Genomic DNA, 26,825 nt, shown 5'->3' with positions numbered 1-26,825 from the left:
TCGTTAGCCACATACTCAGTTACCTTTTGATAAATACTTTGTTGATAATTAGCTATTAATGAAAGATGGCCCACATAGTAAATATTCAGTATGTTGGTAGTATCTGTATATGTCTTTCCCTTTGTATTTTTGGATGCCTGATGATGCTTCATTCGCAAGGTGGCTTTAAATAATTTCAAATCCTTACTTTCTCTATTCAACTGTTTTTACTTCTCTCTGCAAGACTGAAAGCAATTTCTTGAATTTTTTGGTTCCAGGGTTCTTGCATTCTTATGCAATCAAGGCAGCTCAGCACATATTAAAAAAGGATTACAGCTATTGCTAGAGGTGAAAAGCTGGCATTTTTATTTGTTTTAATCTGCAGGAGCAAGAAAGGAAAAGGTCTAAAGTTTCCCAAGGAGAAAAGTTCACAGTTCTGAAGTGATGTCTTGGATTCTACAAGGAGTTGCCACAGAGGCAGTGCAATATCCCAAGAGGCTACTTTGTTCAGTGGTACATGTCGGGAGGGGTGGACACAGTGGTGGGATTCAAATATGTGAACAACCGGTTCTCTGTGTGGATGTCGCTTCTGGAAGTCCATTCTGGGCCTGGGCAACAAAAAATTAGCTACCGGTTCTGCTGAACTGGTGTGAACTGGCTGAATCCCATCACTGGATGGACAACAATTTGTCTGAAATAGTATAGGGTCTCCTGCTTGAGCAGGGGTTGGATTAGAAGACTTCCAAAGCCCCTTCCAACTCTGTTACTTTGTAAATAAAAAGTCCAATTAAAAAGAAGCAGGGCTTCAATTGTGTGGTCATAGTTGCTCTGCCCTGGCCTGCATAGTGGAAGAACTGTTTTGGTAGGCCTCTGGCCTTGCAGGGGCAGAGCTAAAAATTCCAGTCTATGATAGAAACCAATGATGAATGTTATTTTATTCTGTACACTTGCATAGCTGAGCAAGCCACTGGATAACTCCGCTATTCCAAACTTTCAGCAGGCAGTAACTTCTTTTGTCAAAATAAGTAAATAAATATTGCAATCACTATTTTATGCAATTGGTCTGCAGGCAGAAAATAGAAACGTCAGGCTGACAGCAGAAAACCTAAGCTATCCTAGGGCAGGGGTAGTCAACCTTGGCTCTTTTATGACTCGTGGACTTCATTTCCCAGAATTCCTGAGCCAGCATGGCTCCACGAGTCACAAAAGAGCCAAGGTTGACTACCCCTGTTCTAGGGTATTGTTACCAGATAGCTGAAAAGACAAAGGAGAACATGGACAACTGGAAATAAGGACAAATGTGGGGAAATAGAGGATATGCTAATGGTTAACTTTTCTGGCATCTTCAACAAAACTACAGCTAAAAGCTGCAAAAAAATATGCTTGGGCTTACATGTATATAAAATTGCATATACAGTACATAGTTTTTCAACTGCAATATTTTTTCAACAAATCCTTATTTTCAAGAACATATGCTAGCCATAAGGTAGAATCAACAATGATAGGTTTTTCAAATTTCACCATAGAAACATATAATGAGTCATATAATCTACAGACTTCGGCAATCATAGATTTGAGCTACATTTGAGCTGATTGCTGGAATCAGGAAATATATTCAATAACATAAATCTAGGCTATCAAATCTTTTGATGGATGAAGGAAAGAAAGAAGCAGACAATTTACAAGGTCACAATACACAAATATTTCATTTTTTTAAAATACCCAGGATGTTCAAAAAGCTGAATATTTGATTTTAAGGCTATGTACCGGTATATCTGATGGAGGACAGGAGGATGTCTGGTAACCCTATGCCAGGGCAAAAGTATTTCATTTATATGAAAGAAAAGGAACTGTTAATAACAAGTGAAATTTGCAATTACCCAACTGTACTGACTGCTAATTTAATTCAATTTACAATCTATTAATCTCATTTGGTTGGTGCTTAGCAACAGATTTACAAATAAAAGCCCAGATGCCAGATTTATTTGTGTTTGTTTGCTTCTTGCACCAAGATACTTTGTATGAGCATTTGATATTTATAAGAGCTGGTATATGTATCCCTTGTCTTCCGATAATTAAGAACAAGCTACAAATAAGCACAAGCAATCATTTGACTATTAGAAATCATATATGATCAGAAATTCTTTTTGCACTGATGCATTGATTGCAGAAAAAGAAAAAGAATAATATAAAGCTGCAAATATAGGATCAGACATGTTGGGATCAGATATGACCAAACCAGATATTTGTTCTGATGTTTTAATATAAACAGATATATGTTGGTTTTAGTTGTAGAAGGCAGACATACTTTTCCATCACTCTTCATCCTTCCCAACCAGATGCCTTTCAAAAAATAAAAGTGAGGCAGACACTCTTTTTTTTTTGCTCAAGCTCAACACTTGGGTTCACTCACATTTCTCGATAAGCACTCCTTACCACTAAGAGATGAAGCATCTCAAGAAGGAGAATTGTGGGTAAATTGTGCAGTCCTTTAACATTTAATATTATTTTTTAATTATTAAATGAATCAAATACTTTAATATTTCAACCGACAGATTTGATCTCTTTGTGCAGCTACTTTTTAAGTTTGATGTCCCAAGACATTTTGCCAGGATTAGTGTAAGATTCCCTATTTCTCATGAGATGGTATTTTCCCACCACTCCAATTTTAAAAGCCAGCCAGATTGGCTGTTGAATAATATTTCAGTATCAACAATAGAGGACAGCAGGCCACCTTAGAGCAGTGTTGGTAGCTGGGGAATTCTGGGAGTTGAAGTCCATATGTCTTATAGTTGGCAAGGTTGAGAAACACTGTCTTAGAGGGTGCAGGACAGAAGACAGAACTCGGTCCTCTAATGTTACCTTACTCAAGTCCCCAACTATCTTCCACTTGAGACAAACACCTTTTACTTGGCTGAATTGTACTCTAGAGCCAGGCCTAAATTTGCCTGTGTTTTTGCATTGTGTTGTATTCATAAGAACTACTTTGCAATTTATGGGAGTGAAAATAAAGCACCTCTCTCTGAATGGTTTAAAGCATATATGTCCCTTGCACAGTTTGAATAGCTGCTTGAGATGTTGCTTCAGTTTTCACTGAATGTGTTCACAACCCTCTTTCTTCCATTCTTCCCTGAACAGCCAAGTGGTTATATTGTATGCAGAGAAGCAAGAAAAACCTCCAGGTAACCATTCAGAGGTTCCAGCTGGTTTAATGATCTGAAAAGTGGTACTTCATACATTGCATAGTGTATCTTCCAAATATTTTGCATGCTCCCGACTGAAAGTACTCAAACTGGTTGAGATCCACACACTGTTTCACGCTGCAGAAATGAAAATACATTCTAAATTACCCTGCTCTAGCTCGGGATCAGTGTCAGATTCAGACTTGGTGAGGTCCTTGTTAAAAAGTTTGTTAAAAAGCTCTCATTAAAGTGAGCGTCAAAACAGGACCTTGAGTCATCACACAAAAAATTGAAAATGTATGTATAGTTATTTAATTGCAAGGTATTTAAAGAGAAAAATACAAATTATTTTCAGATGAATGCATTTATGATTACAATATGATTATATATTATTTGGTTGTCTTTATCTCTCATAATATTTTATATATAAATATACGTATATATGTATATGTAAAATTAGATATAGTATATCCTGGAATCAATACTTAATGTAATTTTAAAAATAATTTATACATATATAATTTATATATATATGTAATTTATATATATATAGTCTCTAATTATACTAAAAATACGAATCCCGGGTATATTCATGTTGAGAAAAATAGTCGAACACCGGGATAAATATAAAAACAACTGTTTAATTAACAACTGTTTGATAAACTTAGCTTTCGTCGGCTAACTGCTGACGTCGTCAGAGTGGAATGCCGGAGGTTCGAAAGCCTGCTTATAAGACCAACAGTTTGTGCACTGTGCTCATAGACCGCATTACCAGTCTACCCATCCCAGTTGACTGTATTGCTTCTAATAGTCTCGCATCCGTCTGTATACTCGTAAGCTCGGGGACTGCTGCTCATGGCGTTTGATGGCCAACTGATGTACACTTCATCCGACGTTATCACCAGCAATGGGTGCCATGTACTGCAGATGACAGGCTTCCAATCACTACTACTTGGACCACACTCCCCTATATACATGGAGTGTCAGAGAGGACTGCAAGAATATTATCTGAGCATAACATTGAGTGGCACATAGACCCAATCAGACTCTTCAACATGGGTAATGTGCCCCAAAGAACCCTTGCCCGTGAGTGAGATGTCATCAGTGATATATCAAATTAGTTGTAATAATTGCGCATGCAATTATGTAGGTGAGACCATGAAGTGTCTTCGAATGAGACTGCATGAACATCAGTTGGCCATCAAATGCCATGAGCAGCGGTCCCAGAAATGATTCTGTTCAATGCTACCTCAGTCATAAGCACAGCAATTCTTTTTGGACATATTGTAATATAAGCTTTCAGAGGCACAAAGTCTGAAATACTATTTGCAAAGGCATAAAGTCAGTATATTTTAACCTTAACACAAATGACCTTCCAGAGCAAATTCCAAATTTATGGTCAGTGAGTTAAATTTATGGTCAGCGAACACCTAGAGGCAAACAAAGTCATTACTAAAAGCCAATATGGGTTTGTCAAAAACAGATCATGCCAGCCATTATTGCATTCTTTGACCAAGTGACAAAATTAGTGGATCAGAGGAATGCTATGGATATAATTTACTTGGATTTCAGTAAGGCATTTGATAAAGTAGACCACAACCTACTACTTGATAAGATAGAAAAATGTGGGTTAGACAGCATCACCACCAGATGGATTCGTAGCTGGCTGATGGCTGTACTCAGCATGTGGTCCTCAATGGAACCGCATCTACATGGAGGGAAGTGTGTAGTGGGGTGCTCCAGGGCTCTGTCCTGGGCCCAGTGCTCTTCAACATCTTCATCAACTATTTGGACGAGGGGATAGATGGGGAACTCATCAAATTTGCAGACAACACCAAGATGGCAGGAATAGCCAACACTCCAGAAGACAGGCTTCAAATACAGGAGGATCTGGACAGACTTGAACATTGGGCGCTATCTAACAAAATGAAATTCAATGGTGAAAAAAGTAAGGTTCTACATTTAGGCAACTAAAACCAAATGTACAGGTATAGTATAAGGAGTGCCTTGCTCAATAGTAGTAACTGTGAGAGGGATCTCGGAGTCCTAGTGGACAATCACTTAAATATGAGCCAGCAGTGTGCTGCAGCTGCCAAAAAAGCCAACACAGTGCTAGGCTGCATTAACAGAGGGATAGAATCAAGATCACATGAAATATTAATACCACTTTACAATGCCTTGGTAAGGCCACACTTGAAATACTGCATCCAGTTTTGGTCACCACGATGTAAAAAAGATGTTGAGACTCTAGAAAGAGTACAGAGAAGAGCAACAAAGATGATTAGGGGACTGGAGGCTAAAACATATAAGGAACGGTTGCTAGAATTGGGCATGTCTAGTTTAACGAAGAGAAGGACGAGGGGGGACATGATAGCAGTGTTCCAATATCTCAGGGGCTGCCACAAAGAAGAGGGAGTCAAGCTATTCTCCAAAGCGCCTGAAAGCAGGGCAAGAAGCAATCAAGGAGAGAAGCAACCTAGAACTAAGGAGAAACTTCCTGACAGTGAGAACAATTAACCAGTGGAACAACCTGCCTCCAGAAGCGGTGAATGCTCCAACACTGGAAGTTTTTAAGAAAAGAATGGACAGCCATCTGTCCAAAATGGTATAGGGTTTCCTGCCTGAGCAAGGGGTTGGACTAGATGACTTCCAAGGTCCCTTCCAACTTTATTATTGTTATTATTAAGTAATTTGCAAATCTTAAACAGTGTCATAAGATAGTCTGAAGCTAACATACAATAGAAAATAATGGTCAATTCTTAAGGATTTATATGGACAAAATAGGGAATGGGAGTTGGAGACTTGAGGAGGATACAGTATAACATATCTCATTAATGTATAAAGCATCTTTCTTTTGGAACTCATCAACTCACCCTCCATTATTTTATCCCAAAAATCTCAAATGTCCTGATAGCTTTTTTGATGGTTATTTTGGACTTCTTTGTGCTGTTTGATATAATATGTTTCCAAATGGTTGAACTATCCGTTTCATTTGTTTGCCAGTTGTGCACATTTCACATTTCCTGGAGGGCCACAGGCTGCACTAGATGAAGGAAATATGGAGCCACATTCATTTTTTTTCTCTTTGGGTTTGGAGGGTTGCTTTTAGGTTCATTTTTATATTTTTAGGCCCAGATGATAACGTTGGGGAACCTTGCAATCAATATTCAGCAGTCACTGACTGTGAAAATTCTGCAGGATAAAGACCACATGTAGTGCTGAGCTATGTATGCAGATTTCTTAGAAGTAAGAAAAGGACATCTTTTCCTTGTTGTGGACAATAAGAAAGGAGCAAAGGTAAAAACAATGTGCTGGGTCAGACAAAGCACACATCTATTTCTGTTTGTGTCAACAAGTAGCCTCATAGCTGCATTCAGAGAATTCATAAACACAGATAAGGAAAGTCTATCCCTTGTTGCTGATTACTTCCCAGCATCTGGCATTTAAGGTATCCTGCCTCTGATTCAGGAAATGTTAAACAATTATCAGGACCAGCAGTCACTGATAGTTCTGTGCTCCATGAATTTCTCCAGACCTCCTTTAAAACTAAGTATACTGAGAGAATGACTGGCCCAAGGTCACCCAGCTGGCCTGGTCCTAAAATGGGATTAGAGTCCAGAGTTTCTTTGCTTCTAGTCTGATGCTTTAACTGATACTTCTACACCAAACTAACTTCCAAAATTTAGTGAAACATCATCCTTGATAAGCTATTTGTTTGTGTGTGTTCCATTGAGTCAGTATTGATTTCTGCTTGGACAAGTCCTTTCAGTTTTCTTTGCAATAACTAGAACTAGAGCTCATACTGTAGTTCGAGGCTGGTGCTTTAACCATTGCACCAAACTGTCTCTCTTCCAATATATTAGACCAGGGGTCCCCAACCTATGGTCCACGGCCTGGTACTGAGCTGTGACCTATTTGGCCACTGGGCCCCGGGAATAGCTGGCAAGCCCCAGCCCACTTGCGGTAGCACCGTCGCACAGGCACTAGCGGCCCCATGTGCACATGCATGGGGACACTAGCACCGCTGCCAGCGGCTCGTTTGCGCATATGTGTGCCTGCCAGTGGTGTGCCATGGGTGCGTGCAGCCCATTTGTGCATGTGAGAGGGCATCAGTGTGCGCCATAGGAGCGCACAGCCCACCTGCACATGTGCGTGCCTCCAAGCGCCACTAGTGGGCATGCACCCATTTGCGCATGCGCATGCCGGCCGCATGAATGCACATTTTCCTGCTGCTCCCTTTCCTTCCGGGCCGCCAAGCCAGAAAGGTTGGGGAACTCTGTGTTAGACCACTGTGATAGTGTTTTAAAATGTATAAGCAACAGTTTAAAATTGCCTGGCTTCAATATGTAGATACAGGTAGTCCTCAACTTATGACCACAACTGAGTCCAAAATTTCTGTTCCTAAGCAAGACAGCTGTTAAGTGAGTTTTGCCCCATTTTATGACCTTTCTTGCCACAGTTGTTAAGTGAATCACTGCAGTTGTTAATAACGTGGTTGCTAATCTGGCTTTCCCATTGACTTTGCTTGTCAGATGGTCACAAAAGGGGTGACATGACCCCAGGAAAATGCAACCGTCATAAATATGAACCAGCAGCCAACCATCCAAATTTTGATCATGTGACCACGGGGAGGTTGCAACAGTTGCAAGAGTGAAAAATGGTCATAAGTCACTTTTTCAGTGCTGTTGTAGCTTTGAACAGTCACTAAATGAATGACTGTCGAGGACTACTTGCTGGTTTCGGATGCCAGTTAAAAGCTTGGAGTCTTCTGTTTTTTCAAGGAACTGTTGTTCTCTCTCCCTGACAAAGGTTGGTGAAACAAAACAAGGTGTTAGTTTAGTCCTTTAATTTCTTTTCACATTTCTTACAGCTGTACACCGAAAGCTGAAATACAAGAGGCTTTCAAGTCAGCATGCAGTAACAATATTTTCACAAGTGTGATAATGGCTCCATCTAGTGGTGTAAAATAAGAAACACCAATGTGATCAGTATAGAGATTACAATTAGAATTGAGACTATATAGACAGTTTTCGATAGAATTATGCGTTATAATTGATCTAGTGCAGACATGTCAAACTCGCGACATCACGTGACGTCGCGCGACATATTGGAACTTTCCCCCCATTGCCGGCAATAGGGTGAGCGCGGTTTCGTGTAGGGTGCGGCCCACTGGCTGGCAGTTTGACACCCCTGATCTAGTGGTTAAGGCGCCAGGCTAGAAAACAAGGAACCTTGAATTCAAGTCCCGCTTTAGCCATGGATGCCAGCGGGGTGACTTTGGGCCAGTCATTCTCTCTTAAACCAACTCACCTCAAAGGGTTGTTATTGTGGGAAAAATAAGAGGAAGGTCTGTGGGATATGTTCACGACCTTGAGTATTTGTTAAAAAATAATAAAGGTGGAATAGAAATAATTAAGTAAATAAAAATAATTTGTACTTTTATCCGCATCTCACTTTACTGTTTTGTTGGCTTTTGATGTGTGAGCATTAACAACTGTGACTGATATAAAAGGCTCAGGAGTCGGTATGTCCAGTAAATCCTGATTTTGATGATTAACTAACACAAGGAACCTTTCAATTTATGATCCCCAGGGTTGAAAACAATTGTAAATCAGTAAGCACAATACAAACTTTATGCTTACAGCACACCCACTGATTTCAGAAAACTAAGATGAGATCCAATTGAAAGTCTGTTTGTAGCTACCTACAAAGTGACTGTGCCAATGATACAGCATATTTGTAACCACAGAGTTGTGTGTAACCATTTCTGTTTAATTATATTCATAACTATGTTCCTCTCTGCATTTTTATCTATGATAGAAAAAAATTACACCTTTCCCTCTCCCAATTCAGATTAACAGTCCTTTATCCTCTGATGCAGAGCTTCTCCCTCTGTTATACTTCTAGATAATAGAGTATTTTTGAGTGGTAGAACCAGAGAATCGTAGGCCTGGAAGGGACCTTGGAAGTCTTCTATTCCTTTTCACATACTGTAACTAAGTTCATTGTATTTACTCCTCACTGGGTACCCCCAGTAGGGTTTAGCTTCAAGTAAATATGCATCACATCATACTATTCATGTGAGATTCTCCTGTCCCAGCACCCACTTTGTCATCAGAAGTTTATCACTGTGAACTTAACTCCATGTCTCAACCCTTTCATTATTCATTAACCAGGTGTTCAATATAGTTTGTCTCTTATAAAAAAAAAGTCTTCTTTCGATAACAGAACACAAATCTATGTGATAAAGGCAAAACCTGGTTAAGGCTACTGTCCTAAATTCATTTATTTGAAACACGTTTGCATTGCATTTACTGTATGCCAGTGGTCCCCAACCTATGCGGCTTGGCGGCCTGGCTGCGGGGGGGAGAGGGGACGTGGGCTATGTGAGCCCGTACACACGTGTGCAAATGCAGCCCTTGCACAAGTGGCAGGCCAGGGCAAACGTGCACAGCTTGACTTCCGTGAGTGGTGAGCCAGCATGCATATGGGCGAGTGCCCATTGGCCCACCACCTGTGCAAGTTGAGTGTCATGGTTCTGACAGAGACAAATAAAGCAGAACTCTCATTCTAGGTTGCCATTGAGTTGCGCACATGCATGCTCTGAACAGCCACTTGCGTGGCCCAATTCCAAATAGGCCAGAGCCCGGTAGTGGGCCATGGCCTGGGGGGGTGGCTCGGGACCCCTGCTTTATGCCAGTGATGTCTGAATCATCACAATCTAGCATGTAGGTTATATCTCATTACAAAACTTTCATTGGCAGCTTACCACTGAGGGTTACCAACTTACAAAGCTTACTAATAATTGGCAGCAATTTTGACAGCAAGTTGAATTTAATGTGCATACTAACCCTATGAGTTAAAAGAATTGCAAAGCACATAGGTTTTTTTTTATTTTATTTCAAATTCCATTAAAAAATTGCCAGCATATCCAGCCCATTCCTTGACTACAAAACTAGTATTTGAACAGCAAAGTCGTTATATAAAATGAAAGCTAAGAATCCTAAAATCAATACTACATTTTGAAATCAAACAGGCTGCATTCCCATACCAGATGAGAAAAATATGGCAATAACTGTAAGTCCACTGTGGACTACTGAAGTAGTTTAAATTCACTATAACACGGGATCATATACAACAGCCATAGACAAAACTATGGATTTAAAAAGGAAAGAGAAAAGGTAAAATAAGCAGATGTCTAATTCCCTTTCCATGTATGCATTATTCATTCCCAAAACATAAACATATGTATTATACTTCTTCTCATATTATACTCAACAGACATTATGTACAAGAATAGCCAACTGAAATATGCTATGGTCATTATTTAGATTAAGCCTTTACAAACAAAACAAAAAAATATATCCATGGTACAAAAGTATCAAACAGACCTCAAGGTTGAATTCTCTCCTTCTCTAAGACCTATAAGACCATCTTACATTGGATACATTTTTTTTAATTTAACCAGTTTCCAGTGGCTTATCTCTTATTGCAGCAACATAGGAAGCCATTTCACATGCAAAGAAAGCAAAAGATGATTTCCATATTTTACAAGTGCATTCCACAGGCTGATTCTTATTTAATAAAAACCGCACTTCCCAAGAGGGAGCGATCAGCAGACTTGAAGAAAACCTTTGGGAATCATTTTTAGGGAATCCTCCTTTCACAAAACAGACTGTGCCTGTCCAATGGGTTGTGGAACCCCAACAAACTGTTGGGCAGAAAAAGCAACTCAGTGCAAAACCTTTTTTTTTTTTAAAGTAAACATTTATTTCAGGGGTAGTCAACCTTGGGCTCTTTTATGACTCGTGGACTTCAATTCCCAGAATTCCTGAGCCAGCTTAGCTGGCTCAGGAATTCTGGGAGTTGAAGTCCACGAGTCATAAAAGAGCCAAGGTTGACTACCCCTGATTTATTTTTTTAAATAGCAGAAATTTTGAGATTGACAAATGTTAATTTTTGGATATTATGGTTGTGTGATATCTGGCATCTGAGGAAAAAACACACTGGATAGAATTCTGCCTTCAGAAATGTATTACCTTGTTCAAATACAGTATCTGAACCAACCACACAGACAAACTAATTCGTCTTGAAAAGAATATATGAATACAAGAAACAAAACTCAGTTTCACTCAATTTCTATTGGTAAAGAATTTATACAAATCTATAAAGTTTAGTTTTTTAAAAATGAAATGAGATCCATTCTGTTAAAGAATAGGAATGTTCCCTGTGTATATAATGAATAAAATATCAGTTAAAATTGTAGTTTTAAGGCTACATCCTGATTGTACTGACTGAAGAATAAATCCCATTAAACTCAATGGAAACTGATTGTGAATGCTGCACTCTTTAAAAATACATTTCTGAAGTCAGTTTTACTAAACTGAAATATATTCAAATTTGTAGATATATGTATTTCAATATTAACTATGTTGTTGAAACAATAAATTCAGTGAATTCATTAGAAAAAAAAATCTAAGTTCATGGTGCAGACCAGTAGAATTTGCTGCACAATGAATACTGAACTAACTTCAAGTGGACTATCAAACCAGACAAAAGATATTGATTTTGGAGTCATACAGAAATTTATATTACTCTTTCGATAAACAATATTCTTTTCTAGCTGTGTAAGCTTGGGGAGTTTCTTGCAGGAACTCTTTAATAGAGCCATTTTATGAGTAACTTCTCAGAAATAAATCCTATATTACACAGTGAGGCATTGCACCTAGTAAATGGTTTTAAGGTTGTATCCTTATGGATTGTTAAAAAGCATCATTAGGAAAGTGAAACAACATATTCAAGCTCCTGAGAAGACAATCAATCAATCCTAATAGTACATGTGAAGTGATGGGTGGAAATCCACCACCTATGAACGTGTATATTGGACAGAGCTATATTTTTTTTTGACCGTTGAGGACTTGCTTAAGGTTGAACCTGTGGGAAGCACTTCCTGTGGGCTACTTTGGTTAAAGAAGGAGTCAGAGATTAAAATCTTTTCCTGCCTTTCATTGTTAGGAAACGTGCCTGTTTCAGCTGTGGCCCGCCTAACTGGAGTTGGTGTCACTACTCTCTCTGTTATTAATATATTCTGTCCTTCTGACAGATTGGGGATGCTTACAGAAGCCTTTAAGTCAGAACTAGGCACCAGGATTCGCTCCCTTTCCCTCACAACAACATATTTTGAATCTGGGAGGTCTGGGAAGACGCCAGCAGGCATTTCTAACATGTCCTGCAAGTTGGAAGCAGGTGAAAGGACCCTTTCTGTCACTACCACATTCTCCTTAAACTGAGGGTCGAGGATGACTGTTGATGGCACCGTCCCATATGATGTTTCTGTCACTACAACATTGCTGCTACTGCTAATCGCAGCGTCTGGGATTCGCTTCACTGGTTGCAGATTAGACTTAGTTGTAACAGTTGACTCAGTCATTGTTTCCTCAGTCATTGTTTTTGAACCAAAGCCTTTCACAGGTTCAGATAAGTTGTAGGCAGCCCCTGATGAGTAGGTGTGTTCAGCATTCACTGCATTCTGCTGTTGGGAGTACTGTAGACCAGATTCATTCACTGCAGGATTGGTTGTATCGTTCTGGGTATGAGAGCTGAACTGCTCTGCTTTTAGGCCTGTGTTTTTGCCCATGCAGATCTCAGCCAGGGTCTTAAATTTGTCTCCCAAGTCATCCAAGAAATGTTCATCAAAGTCACCATCAATAAAGCTACAGCAGCCAACTGAACCATGAGGGGAATCGTGTTCTTCCTCCTGGGAGTAAATGAGTAGGCAATCTTTGGCAAGCAGCATTTCATCCTCATCAGCAAAAGCATCAGCTTTCTAAAATGTGGAAGGAAAAGAATAATGAGCACACACATTTCAGAAGTTACCATTTTTGTTACCTAAAATGCCTAGAACAGATCAGACAAGAGTTACATAATATTTTCATATTACAAAGTTGAACACTTCAACCCAGAGCTATTCTATGCAGACAAAAAGAACAAGGATCTCCACATTCATATTTTGGCAGCAGAATGCCAGGACAGTAGATTTAAAAAGGTCAGCTTTAGTCCCTTGCATAGTTACCTCATAAGCTTCCCCTCTTTTTCCCCTCAAGCAATCCTTTTAGATGTGTTAATGGTAAGACATATATTCGGTTGGTGATAGTGGCAACTTTAGGATTGAATTATACAGATAGTCCTAACTTACAACCACAATTGAGCCCAAACTTTCTGTTGTTAAGTGAGATACTTGTTAAGTGAGTCTTGCCCCATTTTACGATCTTTCTTGCCACAGTTGTTAAGTGAATCATTGCAAGTTAGTAACCTGGTTGTTAAGTGAATCTGGCTTCCCCATTGACTTTGCTTGTCAGAAGGTTGCAAAAGGTGATCACATGACCCTGGGACACAGCAACGGTCATAAGTATGAACCAATTGCCAAGCATTCTGAATTTTGATCACATGATCATGGGGATGCTTCAAAGGTCGTAACTGCGAAAAATGGCCATAAGTCACTTTTCTCAGTGCCGTTGTAACTTTGAATGGTCACTAAATGAACTGTTGTAAGTTGACGACCAGCTGTTTTTAAAGTTTATTCATCTATGTAATATAAAAATTTGATGAATTAAAATATAACCAACAAAACATTAATTAGTAAGTCACCTTTATTTATATATGACTAAAAATATTGCTGGTAATCATGATAATCAGTGATTAATATTATTTGAGGGGGGAGATAATGCTTTGAGAGGGTCCTTAAACTGTATTTTCTTCAAATGGTTTGGGCTACTACTCTGACCTGACCCGGATAGAAAGGTCAATGGAAGAGCACTAAGTACAGGATGTGTAGGATAAACAGGAAAAAGTGGTTGAAAAGACCCTGGAGTGGTTGTTGTAGAAACCTGAAGAACTGACAACTAGAAGAGTTGAGGAGAGAATAGAAACAAGAAGAGTGGGATTCCCATGCCTACAGAAATCGAACATTTACCTTGGCCTCTATACAATGCTGGACAGTGTAAGAAGACTGAGAAAACCATGAATCTGGGCATGTTTTTGTTGATTTTCTAACTGAACCCAAAATTATCAAAACCGTGGGCAATCAAAAACTGTTTAAGGAAACTGGAGTAAGTCATGGAGGAAGAGGAGAGGGCCAGATTCAACAATGAAGAATAGCAAAAACTTCATACCCACCTTAAGCCCTCTCAGAACTACTGTTATAGAAAATTAATTAGTGGACCAAAGCTTTAGGATTTGAATGATAAGGAATTATGGTTGTATCAAGCACGAAGGGAAAAAATTGGAAATTTGATAAATCCCATGTGAATATATACATATCATCAAAGAGTAGAAAATGTTGATCAATAAAGTGAATTCAGAAAGTAGACTCTTACCTCACTGAAGTAACCCCGTAAGAATTCTTCATTCATGATCATGCCAGTATCCATGGCTAAAGTTCTGCGAGCTCCTAGCAGCATTGTCTCACCTGCTGTCAAGCCCGCCCCTGTGGCTGAGGCACCTGCAAATTCTGCCCCAGAAAGAAGGGCTTCTCGCTCTTCTCTCTGCCATCTTGTGGTTGTGTTGCTGTTCATGTTCTGCTCCTTGATCATAGAGAAGCCACTCCCTGCTGCTCCTGCTGCTCCTGCTGCTGCTGCTGCTGCTGCTGCTGCTGCTCCTGCTGCTCCACTGCCCACATACTTTTCCGATCCAGAGGAAGTAAGGAGGTTTAGGATTGCCTAACATCAAAGGCGACAATTAAAAAGCAAAGATGGGCCTGGAAGGAATAGCACTGAAATCATGACAAGAATGGCTTTGCTAGATTGCCAAGTGAATTTGCTATTGCCATGGCTTGGTACTTGTTGCTCAGAGAAAAAGGAAAGGTTTATAATACACCAGCAGGAAATCCAGGGTTCTAAACTATGGCTGCCATGTAGGACTGTATTAGTATTTTATTATTGTATTACTAATATGTAGTAGGACTATATTACCATTATCTTTCTCATATTTCCTATTAGCTACTCCTGTTGGTATCTTATGACTATCACTTTATTGGTTGTATCTTATGATTTATGATTTATCACTTCGTTGCTTGTATGTATACTGAGAGCTTATGCACCGGAGACAAATTCCTTATGTGTCCAATCACACTTGGCCAATAAAGAATATTCTATGTTGTGTGTTCCACTCAAGCCTATCCTAAAAGTACATGGTTTGGAGAACAGCAGGTAGAAACAAATTTGGAGAAGCACAGTTTTTTGAAGTTACACCAGAAAAAACAAAAGGGGAATCTCTTTCTCGCATGCTGCTTATGTTGACCTGAAACCAATAGGACATTTTTATGCAGCATGATTCAGCAATTGATTTGACTTGAGTTCCTAGTAAGTGTGATTATGACTGCAGTCTAAATCCAGTGATTTAAATGGGACTTACTAAGTCAACACATTTATGACTGCAGGCCTTGGAAATTCACATTGCTCTAAATCAGTACGTTTTTCAATCTTGGCAACCTTAAGATGCTGGCTGGGGAATTCTGGGAGTTGAAGTCCACACATCTTCAAGATGCCAGGTTTGAAAAACACTGCCCTGGATGAATTAATCCTTTACTTTCCTCTTCACGTTCCCAAGGAATGGGAAACTGAAGTAAGGGAAAGAAAAGGCAAAATACAATATACCGTACCTTATTTTCAGGTGCTGCTCCTTCACTGTTCCAGTTACGCAATATTTCTTCACTGTTGTCAGGTATAGCTGCAAATCCTTTTCCACCGCCTGATCCAAAGACTGATCCAAAGCCACAGGCCAGCAGTAAGAGAGGCACGACTGCAAAGGGACACAGCACAATAGTGAGCAACAAAGATCAAATGCTAGGGGAAAAAATATTGAGTATATCTGCATGTGCAATCCGATCCATCTCAAACATTTCACAATCAGAACAAAATTATTAAACATTTCCAGGAGAGATGAGTTACTTACACAATGATAAACAGGCACCTTTCCAGCTCAGCTCTGATCTTTCTTTTTTACCAGCTCAACAGTTTTTAACAGTCTAATAAGGACAGAGCATCCACCACTATCGTATCTCTTTTTATCTTGCTTGTTTTTTTTAGTGAGTTTTATATATTCAGGTTTGTGCACATTCCAGACTGGCAAGATACTGACACAGAACGTGTTGCTAGGTGTAAAAACAAGCACCTCGAAGCCCTAACTTTTTGAAAAAGTAAGCAAATATATCTATATTTGGTAGTAGCAAGATAAGGTCAGGTCTGAGTGTGTATATACATGTATACATACAAACATTCTGCTCTAATTTGACCTTCTTACTCCATGTTTGGAAGCTTCTTGGCTGCCAGTAAGGTTTTCTTAAAAAGAAAGCTAAAGAGAATTTGAGCAACAATCAAAGTGAAAGAGGAACACCAGCTCCTAAACAGACAGGAATAACAAGAAAAAAAAACACTCTTAACATTTTAATGCCTTTTTAAATGTTCCATTTCATATTATATGCAACAAATAAAAAAATGGATTTCTTAAAATCTATTTCAGTAGGAATTAATTATGGTTGGATAACTTTACAGTCTTTTTTTTCAAATGAAGCGAAATGTTTGCAAGCTCTCATATGAAGGAGTCTTTGTGTCAAGAGTCCTGCTTATGTTGATCAGAGGTCACCAACCTTTTCATGCTGGCAGCCCGGAGGGAAAGGGAGCAGGTGGGAAATTTGTGGGTCCACGCACGTACATGCGCACGCAAATTGGGCCACGTGCAAACGGGGCTGTGTGCACATGCATGGCGCTAGCAGCCCCGTTTGCGCATGTGTGCAGGTGCTAGCTGCTGCTAGCCCTGCACGCATGTGCAAATGGACCATGCAACCCGCATGGTGCTAGCGGCCCCATTTGCGCATGAACGCTGGCGCTAGCTGCTGCCTCTGCTAGTGCTGCACGCATGCACAAATGGGCCATGCACCCTGTATGGTGCTAGCAACCCATTTGCATATGCATGCATGAGCTAGCCACTGCCTCTGCTAGCGCCGCATGCATGTGCAAACAGGCTGTGCAACCCGTGCCCACTAGCAGCCCCATTTGCGCATGAGCACAGGCGCTAGCCACTGCCACTGCTAGCCCCGTGCACATGTGCAAATGGGTCTGCGGGCTCTAGTGTGAGTGGGGGTGAGCGTGCGCACGTGTGCACACTGGCCAACCTGTCCCGCAGCCCAGTGGTCAGTAGCCCACGGCACGGCAGTCGGCCGCAGACCATTGCTCTAGATGAAGGGTGTCCAATCTTGCCAACTTTAAGACCTGTGGACTTTAATTCCCAGAATTCCACAGCCAGCCATATTGGCTGGGAAATTCTGGGAGTTAAAGTCCGCAGGTCTTAAAGGTGCCAAGGTTGCACAACCCTGTTCTAGACATTATGAAATAACATTAAAAACTTACGGAGTAGTAGCAAAAATGCCAAGATCATCAGTGCAACTGCAGCAGGTCCCAGAAAGATAGAGGAGCTGATAATTCTTTCTTGGCAACCAGCGCCATCCTTGCAATTACAAACTTCCATCTCCAGAACTTGTTGGTCAGGGCAGCTGAGGCCTTGGTTATCTCTCACTAAAATAGGAATTTTGTATATACCAGGTGTCATATCCTGAAGCATAAGCTGAGCTCTGGACCCTTTGTAGGGAAGGAGAAAAACAAAAATAACAGTGTTCAGCAATGTAGTAGAGAAAGGAATGAAATCAGAAGTCTTGCTACTTTTGGGGTTACCATTCTGATAGCTAAAGCCGTCTTCCCCAACCTTTCATACTTTAACCCTCAGGTTTCCTGTTCATTAACAGGAACTCTGGGAGCTGATCTGTGCTTCTAAAGCACACCCAAGTTAGGAGCGGCTACTCTAAAAGAAAGCATTCTTATCAGGAGACAACAATTCATTTCTAGATTCTGTAACTACTGCACAGTGTTTTGGAAAACTGCACATTCTGTACAAAGCAACAATTTTCTGGGTCATCGACATGTTACTTGGTAATTCCACCTCCACAATATATTCAATCCATTCAAGGCAATTCAGTTAATCATGAAAACATTTCCTAGCTGTGGAGCTTGAAGGTTTTGAGCCGCCCTCCTAAACCTACTTCCATTTTATTTTGCAACTGGTGCTAAACATGTTGCCCACTTTCATTCGTATTTACCAGAAAGAATCCCTCCACTTGGATGCAATTGCATCTGGTCTAATCTACAATGAAGCAGCACCATTAATATTTCTCCCCTGACTTTGACTGCCAATTCTTTGGAGCAGAAAGGAAATCAGGAACATTTCTTGGTCCACTTTTGTAGAAGAAAAGTTATACTGCAGAGGTACAGATCTGCAGCTCTTTGGCATGAGATCTGGTTATCCAAATCAAAACAAAAGATGGATTCCCACATTGTATTTAGCTATGCTTTGCTGAACAAACCATACACGGCTATATTCAAACAATATGCTAAATCAAAAATGGTGGTTTATAAATCACAGTTGCTAGTTGTTTTTATATAATGTCTTAAATCAAAACCAAACCAACCTTATTTAGGATTAGTACAATGCATTCATCAGGATAAAAAGAGGCAGCAGTTTATCACTGGACAAATCTCTGTCTCAATTGTTCAATATAAGATGTTTTAGGCTCAGCAAGATGAAGTTCAATTTGCTAGTTACTTACAACCGCATTGGTTATGGCAGCTCATATGATACTAACTGGGTCACAACTGTTCATATACGTAGTTCTTTACTGAGCTAGAATTCTAATAGTGCTCTCTCTCTCTCTTTCACCTCCAGGAGGTGAGGCAGCAAACTACCATCTACTAATGAAATGTTTGCCATGGATTACGTTCATGCAATGCTAAATTAGCATCCTTCATGAGATTTACAAATTACAATAATTGGGTTCATGTATGTCAGCTAAGCTAAAGCCAATCTAACCACATGACTGCTCAGCGTGATATGAAACCAAGCCACAAGCTCTGCTCTCATAAACTCTGTAGCTTCAGAGCTGCTCCAATCTTGATGTGGCACAACTCACACTTACCATCTATCTGACCAATTTTCCATTTGTCTGACATTCTTTCAGGTTCATCAATGACCATGAAAGTGAAAGGACCAGCATTTGGATGTCTATCTCGATCTTCAACAGTGATATTAATATACTTTGCATCAGTACAGACAGTTGTTTTTGGAGTCACAAGAATTGGGCAGTGATCATTCTTGTCTTCAATCTGAATAGTGATGGTACCAGTAGCTGTTTTTGGAGGGTAGTCTATAAAGCACAGAAGGAACAAACATCTATTGTTATGCAAAACGTTGATTAATTAGAAACTTGTTTCCTTTTTTAAGCATATACAAGATTTTAAATGTGAACCCAGTGTTTGAATTATGAGGAGTTTATAATTCACTAGATTACATAGTTAAATTGAATGTAAAAAAACAATTCATACCTATGAAAATTTTGGGGGTCACTGCTATATAGGTAGTCATTGACCTATGACTTTAATGGAGCCTACACGCGGTAACAACTATTAAGTGAGACAGCCGTCCTTAATGACCTTTGCTTAACATTCATAAGGGTGAATGACTGCTGGGCTGCTTCAGCCACTGTAAGTTTGAAACAGGGTTATAATGAGCTTTGATGGGGTGGGGTTTGTAACTTTGAATGGCCGTTAAGCGGCTGGTTATATCTCAAGGATTACCTGCAGTATTATTTCACTCTTAAGGTCTTTGTTAGTTAATCAGGCAATTATTCAAAAACCCAGAGCCTCAGATTGGATTGTGATCAGTGTTAGATTCGTAGCTCTCACTGTAACAATGCACCAGCTTCACTACAGCCTCTGCTCCTGCATCCACTTAGTACTAAGAACGCGCCAGATATTCCACATGACATAAAAGGTGTATGATTGCATTACGAATTTATTCAAAGGGAAAAGTAACTTTGCTCCAATAAGCAGAATGTTGTGATTCTGATTGTGCATGATGTGATGGACTAGTCTGCTTTTGTTTTCAAGGAAGGGATTCAGATGGTAATGCAGTGGCAGATGACCAATGGACTCCAAATCTGCCTTGGTTATAAGGCCCTAGTTATTCCTCCAGCATCCTTGCCTCTTTTGTGGAAATTGGATGGCTACCATGGGGTGAGGGTGGGACGCAATTTAAGAAAAATAGAGTCAGATGCAGCATATATGGAGAATGAGATTAATACTTTTCTCAACCATTTTCTGTACCTATTTAAAACCTGCACATTCACCAAGAATGGAAAGAAAGAAAGCTCTTAAAAAGAAATGGAAAGCTTAAAGAAATTTCATACTGAAAATCACTCCAGGCACTGATTTTTCTGCCGGTAGCTGGAAAAGAAAATTGCCCTACATTAAATCTCTTCTCTGGTTTTGTGTCTAAGGTAACCAGATTAAAGTAAATGACTCAAAACTACCGTAATTTGTAGTTGTTCTGAGTTACTGGAACCTAATCTTGATGCAGAAATGATCAGTCTTCTGGCTTAGCATGACAAGATGTTTAGATGTTGTATAACCTTAATCTTATTTGTTCATCTAAACAGGATACTAGGTCATTAGTTTGGCCGTGGTTTGATGAAATTAAGACAAGCACTAATTTCTTCAGAGTAGGAATATTGGTTCCCCCCCCCCCTGCTTTCTCTATTCCACTTGCTGGCATTTTGCCAAAGCTTTTTTACACCCTCCCTAAAAAAAAATTAAAAAAGAGAAAAGAAAAAGAGTAAGGCAGGGTACTATAGATCATTAAAAAGTATAGTCTCCACCAGATCTTACAACTCTTGGTAATTAACAACCATTATAAAGTACAACGAAAATATTCACTACGTACCAGTACTTATGGCCAAAATTGTTGCAGTGTAAGTACCATTGATGACATAGGGTGATTCATAGTCTGGGACTTTAATTAGTCTGATTTCAGCTGTTTTAGCATTTATTGTCAACCAGTTTGCAAAATCACTTCCCTTGGCATAACTGTGTAAATTTTAAACATATGTGAAAATAAGCATACAAACCTGAGATTACGCATACATATGGAAATATATACTTCTTAGGAGACATACAAACTTTTTAAACATCTACTTATCATATTTCTATTCATAGTTAATAATACCCAAATAATTGTTAATAAATAGCAGTCAAATCTCAATACACTTATTCTTGTGTATTTCTAGTTGTGCCCTGTTCAAATCTCTTAGCCAATCAACAAAGGGACATAGTGAGGACAGTTTAATGGGAAAACCAATCAGAAGTTGGCCCAAGAAATAATTTCTGAGTTGTTCTTTTGCATTAACTCTAGTTTATTCAACAAACAATGTGCAAAATCATGCTTTAAGATGACATGTGAACATTAACTTTTTCAGTATTTATTTATTAATAATATTTATATGGCTGCCTATCTCACAAAAAGCAACTTTGGAAGGCTATATAAATATACATACAGTATATCTATACTGTGTGTTTATTATCCAAAGCTGTCACTGCAAAGAAATTTAAAACAAAACACACTGGGAAGCATAAGGTATAAATTGCATCTCTCTTTTCAGCATAAATAAAAGGATGAGCAATGTTGGAACATGACAGTAGTGAAACTATGTCTGGCATATTGAAAGCACATAGGCACAGAATGTTCTCCTTCTACAGTAACTCTTGATTGTTGTGCGCCACCCAGAGTCATTGGAAGTTGAGAGGCATATAAGTATACTTATAAATAAATAAATAAATAAATAAGTCTTACGTGATGCGTTCTGCTATTTTTTGAGTGTCTTCATCATAAGCTTGAAAACTTCCAATAATTTGGTTTATTTTCATTATTCCACTTGTCTTAATCACTAAAGTTTGGGGCTTAAATACGGGGCCTTCCCTCACATTTTCCACATTAATTTTAATAGAAACTGGTTTTGCTTGGGAAACTTGACTAATAATTGATTTGTGATATGCTGCTTTGTTAGAAACTGTTATCTTCAGGTCCATTGTCCGCAATTCTTCATAATTTATTTCCTGCAGAGAGAATTAAAAAGTCATAATTTAGAATGTAATTGCAATTAACCCACTTGCATATCCTTCTGGACTTTTGGTGGAAGTTTACTATTGCATCTTCAATATTATTTGATATGAAACACCCTTGAAAATCCATTCAAAGTTAAGAGTCAGTTCAATATAAAAAGAGCAGAAAAGATTCTTGAGTTTTCATGTCACTGTATCAAATGGAGATCAAGGCACAGAAGAGAACAAAGCATAACTAGACCTTATGTTAAAAAACAGACAAATCAAGCAATTGAGTTAGGAACCTCTATTTACCCTTAGTAATAGTAGTAGTAGTAAAGTTGGAAGGGACCTTGGAGGTCATCTAGTCCAACCCCCTGCTCATGCAGGAAACCCTATACCATTTCGGACAAATGGCTGTCCAGTCTCTTCTTAAAAACTTCCAGTGTTGGAGCATTCACCGCTTCTGGAGGCAGGTTGTTCCACTGGTTAATTGTTCTAACTGTCAGAAAGTTTCTCCTTAGTTCTAGGTTGCTTCTCTCCTTGATTAGTTTCCACCCATTGCTTCTTGTCCTGCCTTCAGGCGCTTTGGAAAATAGCTTGACTCCCTCTTCTTTGTGGCAGCCCCTGAGATATTGGAACACTGCTATCATGTCCCCCCTCGTCCTTCTCTTCATTAAACTAGACATACCCAATTCCAGCAGCCGTTCCTTATATGCTTTAGCTTCCAGTCCCCTAATCATCTTTGTTGCTCTTCTCTGTACTCTTTCTAGAGTCTCAACATCTTTTTTACATTGCGGTGACCAAAACTGGACGCAGTATTCCAAGTGTGGCCTTACCAAGGCATTGTTTGATATGCCCTTATTCATGCCCTTTATTTATGCCCTTATTCATGGGCATAAATAAACTATGAAAGCAGGGGATGAAACAGTTTCCAACTGCTTGTTAAACGGCTCAGCTTGACAATGGTTATAAAAAAACTGATGCTATATTATCCCACAGTTTTAAAATAAAACAAGAATTGTAATGTAATTTGTGGAACAGAAAATGAACTATTTAAATTATTATGAAATATGAGAATCTGAACTAACAAATGCTCTTTGTGGGTATGTGTTGTAGGTGGACATACAGAATACAACTATTTTATGGGCAAAACATTCCTACCATACTATAAAATCTCATCATAATGAAAACGGGGGCAGAGATATGTTAAAATGAGGTTATAGCAATCTATGCAGAATACTCATACAGAACACATCAATTTGCCCATTATGCTGTGTGCTCCCATTGTCCTCTTCTTTTGCTGGGTACCATCACTGGATTGAGGTCAATGTGGCAAGCATACAGTCTCTCCCCGTCCACTAACCTTAATCAGAGTAAGAATTCCTTGGTTGGTTTGTGAATCTGTTTCTATACGGAAGAAGCCTCCATCATTGCCAGACACAATCACAAAGTTTGCCAGCCAGTTATCAGTAAATTGTTCATCTCCATCAAAGACGTCCAAGCGCATGATTTCCACATTAGCTATATTTTCCTTTACACTTCCTTCAAACTGTAAATAAACAAGCCTTTTTATAATAATACATCTTTCTGATCATAACTGAAAAAAACCCATCCAAATAATAGCAAGCACACTTTTTACTCACCACAGACTTGCTAAGTTTAGGGATATTGTCATTAACATCCAGAATCTTGATCTGTAGGCTAGTCACTTGACCATTCCCATGTTCTTTTCCATTAAGGTCTTTTGCTTCCACAACCAAGGAATAACTACTATGCAGCTGCAGAGCAGTCAAACAGCACGAAAATTAGGATATAGAAAAACAGTGTCTAAGTGAAGGTCGAACGACACCACCAATAACTGAAAAAGAATTGTGCCCCAACCTGGGGAACTTTAAAGAGAGAGTGGGGACTTAACACCACCCCAGAGATTGCTGAATTACAACTACCACTATCTCTAACTTCTGGCCACATTTGCAGGCCACAGATTCGTCACTCTTTTTTTGAAAGCTCATGGTAGGAAGTGCAGAAACTTAACACCTTCTTCTTGCTGCCAGAAGACACAGAGAAAATTATGTGCCTGCGAGTGGAGGTAAGCAAAGTATTCTGGACTAGTGAAAAGCAGAAGGTCAGAGAAACAAAGAAGCAAAGGTGTAAGCCATTTACACATTGTGATCCTCATCAAAAGATAAGGACATTTTCTCTTTCTAACACTCTGAAATAATAATAATAAAAAGGCTCACAACCATATTCAGACTTTGCAGGAGAGTCACAATATAAGCCCTACCACAAAAGACTGCATCTCCACTATGTATATATATTTCATAAACATTCAGTATACTCATAAGAGCCTAGGTCTAGCCAAAATGAAACAAGGTTTTGGAAAAATATATATTAGATTTTGCATGTGTGTTTATGCATATATACCATAAATATATATTTTATTTATTTGGTTTACACACCAATGACTTTCAGCCAACTTATAGCCTACATATTCAGCTAAAATCTACTGCAGGTCTCATGGGGAAGAATCCCGTTTCAGATACTTATGCTGAGCTTCAAAGTTGACGTTCAAAGATCAATTGAATCTGGATCACTACATAAATATCAAAGAAATCCTCTTAAAATTTGACTAAGTGACTCCTATTCAACTTGGCTTTTATTAATGACTAGCTGTACCCGACCACGTGTTGCTGTGGCTCAGTCTGGTAAAACCGTGTGTTGCTTTTATGTCCAACAGATGGCACTGTTTTTCAAAAAAAGATTGTTTTTACCTGTCACATGTGTGACATCTATATAATATAGGTATATAAAAACACGCGCGTATTCGAATGCAACGTTGTGTCAAAATTTCAAAGCAATCGGTGACGAACTTTCGGAGATTTAAAATTTTGAACAAATGAACATTTACATTTTATTTATATAGATTATGTTTTACTAAGTTACCTACTTGCTAGTCTTTTATGAGCTGTTATTACTTTGAAATACAGGCAATCCTCAACTTATGGCCATAGTTGAGCCCACATTTTCTGTTGCTAAGCAAGGCAGTTATTATGTGAGTGGTGCCCCATTTTTGCCACAATTGTTAAGCAAGTCACTGCAGTTGTTAAGGGAATCACGCAGTTGTTAAGTGAATCTGGCTTCTCCCATTGACAGAGGTTGGCTGGGAAGGTTGCAAATGGTAATCACATGACCCTACACCAACGCAACTGTCACTATTACTTTTTAAAGCACTGTTGTAACTTGGAACGATCACTTAACAAATGGTTGTAAGTTGAGGACTACCAATATTAATATGATGAATTGGCTTATTAACAGTTTCTATATCTTTTAATTACCTATTTGTAAACTGAAGGTAAGATAGTGAGTGACATTTAGCTTATTGGAAATGACCAAGAAGGCAGCTGCAATTTCTCCTTTTACATGCAGCATACTCAACCTCCTGAAAAGCTGTTCCTTGGAACTGGAAGGTCATCTGGGCCAGCAAGAGAAGAAGAGGATTGACAGAGATTGGTTGCTCCTCTCTTGTTTCATAAAGGNCTTGGAATGATTTATGGAAATAGGTTTATGGAACTTATTGAAAAGTTCAATATCCTTCACTATGCCAGTTCTCTTGAATTCCTTGGCAATGCCTTGGCTGTCTGTTTTTTTCTTGCTTGTCTCACATTAACATGAGCCTCTTCTTTTTGTGGCTGCCAAGAACATGTTTCCTAGCTCAGATCAATGCTAATCTCTTTCCCCATCAAATAGGGAAATAAGACTTATCAAGCAACTATAGTATAAAGCAGGATAAAACAAACATACAAAAGTTACAATTAAGGTGCAATGTGTTTTCCTTCATTTGTTTTTCCTCATTTGTTTGTTAAATTTATTTGCCATCTATCTTGCTGTGGGGCTACTCTAGGTAGCTTAAAAAAGGAAGAAATGAAAAGAGTATAAACAGAACAGAAGTAAAATAATAGAACAATAAAATAAACAATGAAAAAGAACACAATGAGAATACATCAAAAGGATGGATGGGTGGAGAGTAGAGAACAAGGAGGGGAAGTGGAGTCTGTTATCAATCCAGCAGCCACCTCCAGTGTGGAACTTCCCCATTTGATCCCCAGGCCAATCAGCAGAGCCAGGTCTTCAGGCTCTTGGGGAAGGATGGGAAGGCTAGGACATCTTAGAGGGTAAGATGTTACAAAGGGCAGGTGCTGCAGCAAAGAAGGTTCTTCTTCTGGATCCTGATATTCAGAATTGTCTCAAAGGTGCTTTGGACTGTTTTTTTTTTCTTGAGGAAGATATTTCACTTCTCATCCAAGAAGCTTCATCAGTTTTGGCAGGATGGTGTGGGAGATGGAAGGATTAGTTCTGACAGGATGGGTGGTGGTGATTGGAAGGATTATATTTCTTTGCTGTCATTATTATTATTTATTATTATTTATTAAATTTATATACCGCCCTATCTCCCTTGCGGGACTCAGGGCGGTGAACAGGCAATATCATCAGTACGCTGATGATACTCAGCTGTACATCTCCACCCCAGGCCACCCCAACGATGCCCTTGACGTGATGACCCATTGCCTGGAGGCCGTACGGGTCTGGATGGGGAGGAACAGACTCAGACTCAACCCTTCCAAGACCGAGTGGCTGTGGTTGCCGGCGCCCCGGCATAGTCAGCTGACTCCATCGCTGACTATAG

The 26,825-nt window shown here is 39.3% G+C and overlaps 1 protein-coding gene across 1 annotated transcript in view; it reads right to left on the bottom strand.

Annotated features, from left to right (window-relative positions):
- Nucleotides 1-11,084: 11,084 nt before the first annotated feature.
- Nucleotides 11,085-26,825, bottom strand: part of DSG2 (desmoglein 2) — a 30,303-nt gene continuing 14,562 nt past the window's right edge. The window contains exons 7-16 of the mRNA XM_029285218.1: nucleotides 23,785-23,919; nucleotides 23,505-23,690; nucleotides 21,891-22,153; nucleotides 20,985-21,127; nucleotides 19,183-19,410; nucleotides 17,567-17,794; nucleotides 15,820-15,959; nucleotides 14,822-14,878; nucleotides 14,537-14,779; nucleotides 11,085-12,987 (exon numbers count right to left, since the gene is read on the bottom strand). Of these exons, the coding sequence (XP_029141051.1) occupies nucleotides 12,028-12,987; nucleotides 14,537-14,779; nucleotides 14,822-14,878; nucleotides 15,820-15,959; nucleotides 17,567-17,794; nucleotides 19,183-19,410; nucleotides 20,985-21,127; nucleotides 21,891-22,153; nucleotides 23,505-23,690; nucleotides 23,785-23,919 (2,583 nt within the window). The 3' untranslated portion in view covers nucleotides 11,085-12,027. The remainder of the gene's footprint in view (nucleotides 12,988-14,536; nucleotides 14,780-14,821; nucleotides 14,879-15,819; nucleotides 15,960-17,566; nucleotides 17,795-19,182; nucleotides 19,411-20,984; nucleotides 21,128-21,890; nucleotides 22,154-23,504; nucleotides 23,691-23,784; nucleotides 23,920-26,825) is intronic.

This window comes from Protobothrops mucrosquamatus, unplaced genomic scaffold (assembly GCF_001527695.2).
Source record: "Protobothrops mucrosquamatus isolate PMUCROS unplaced genomic scaffold, P.Mucros_1.0 scaffold1427, whole genome shotgun sequence".
NCBI classification, from domain to species: Eukaryota; Metazoa; Chordata; class Lepidosauria; order Squamata; family Viperidae; genus Protobothrops; species Protobothrops mucrosquamatus.
Note: the sequence above shows the minus strand (reverse complement) of the source record. Positions and strands in the feature narration are given on the sequence as shown.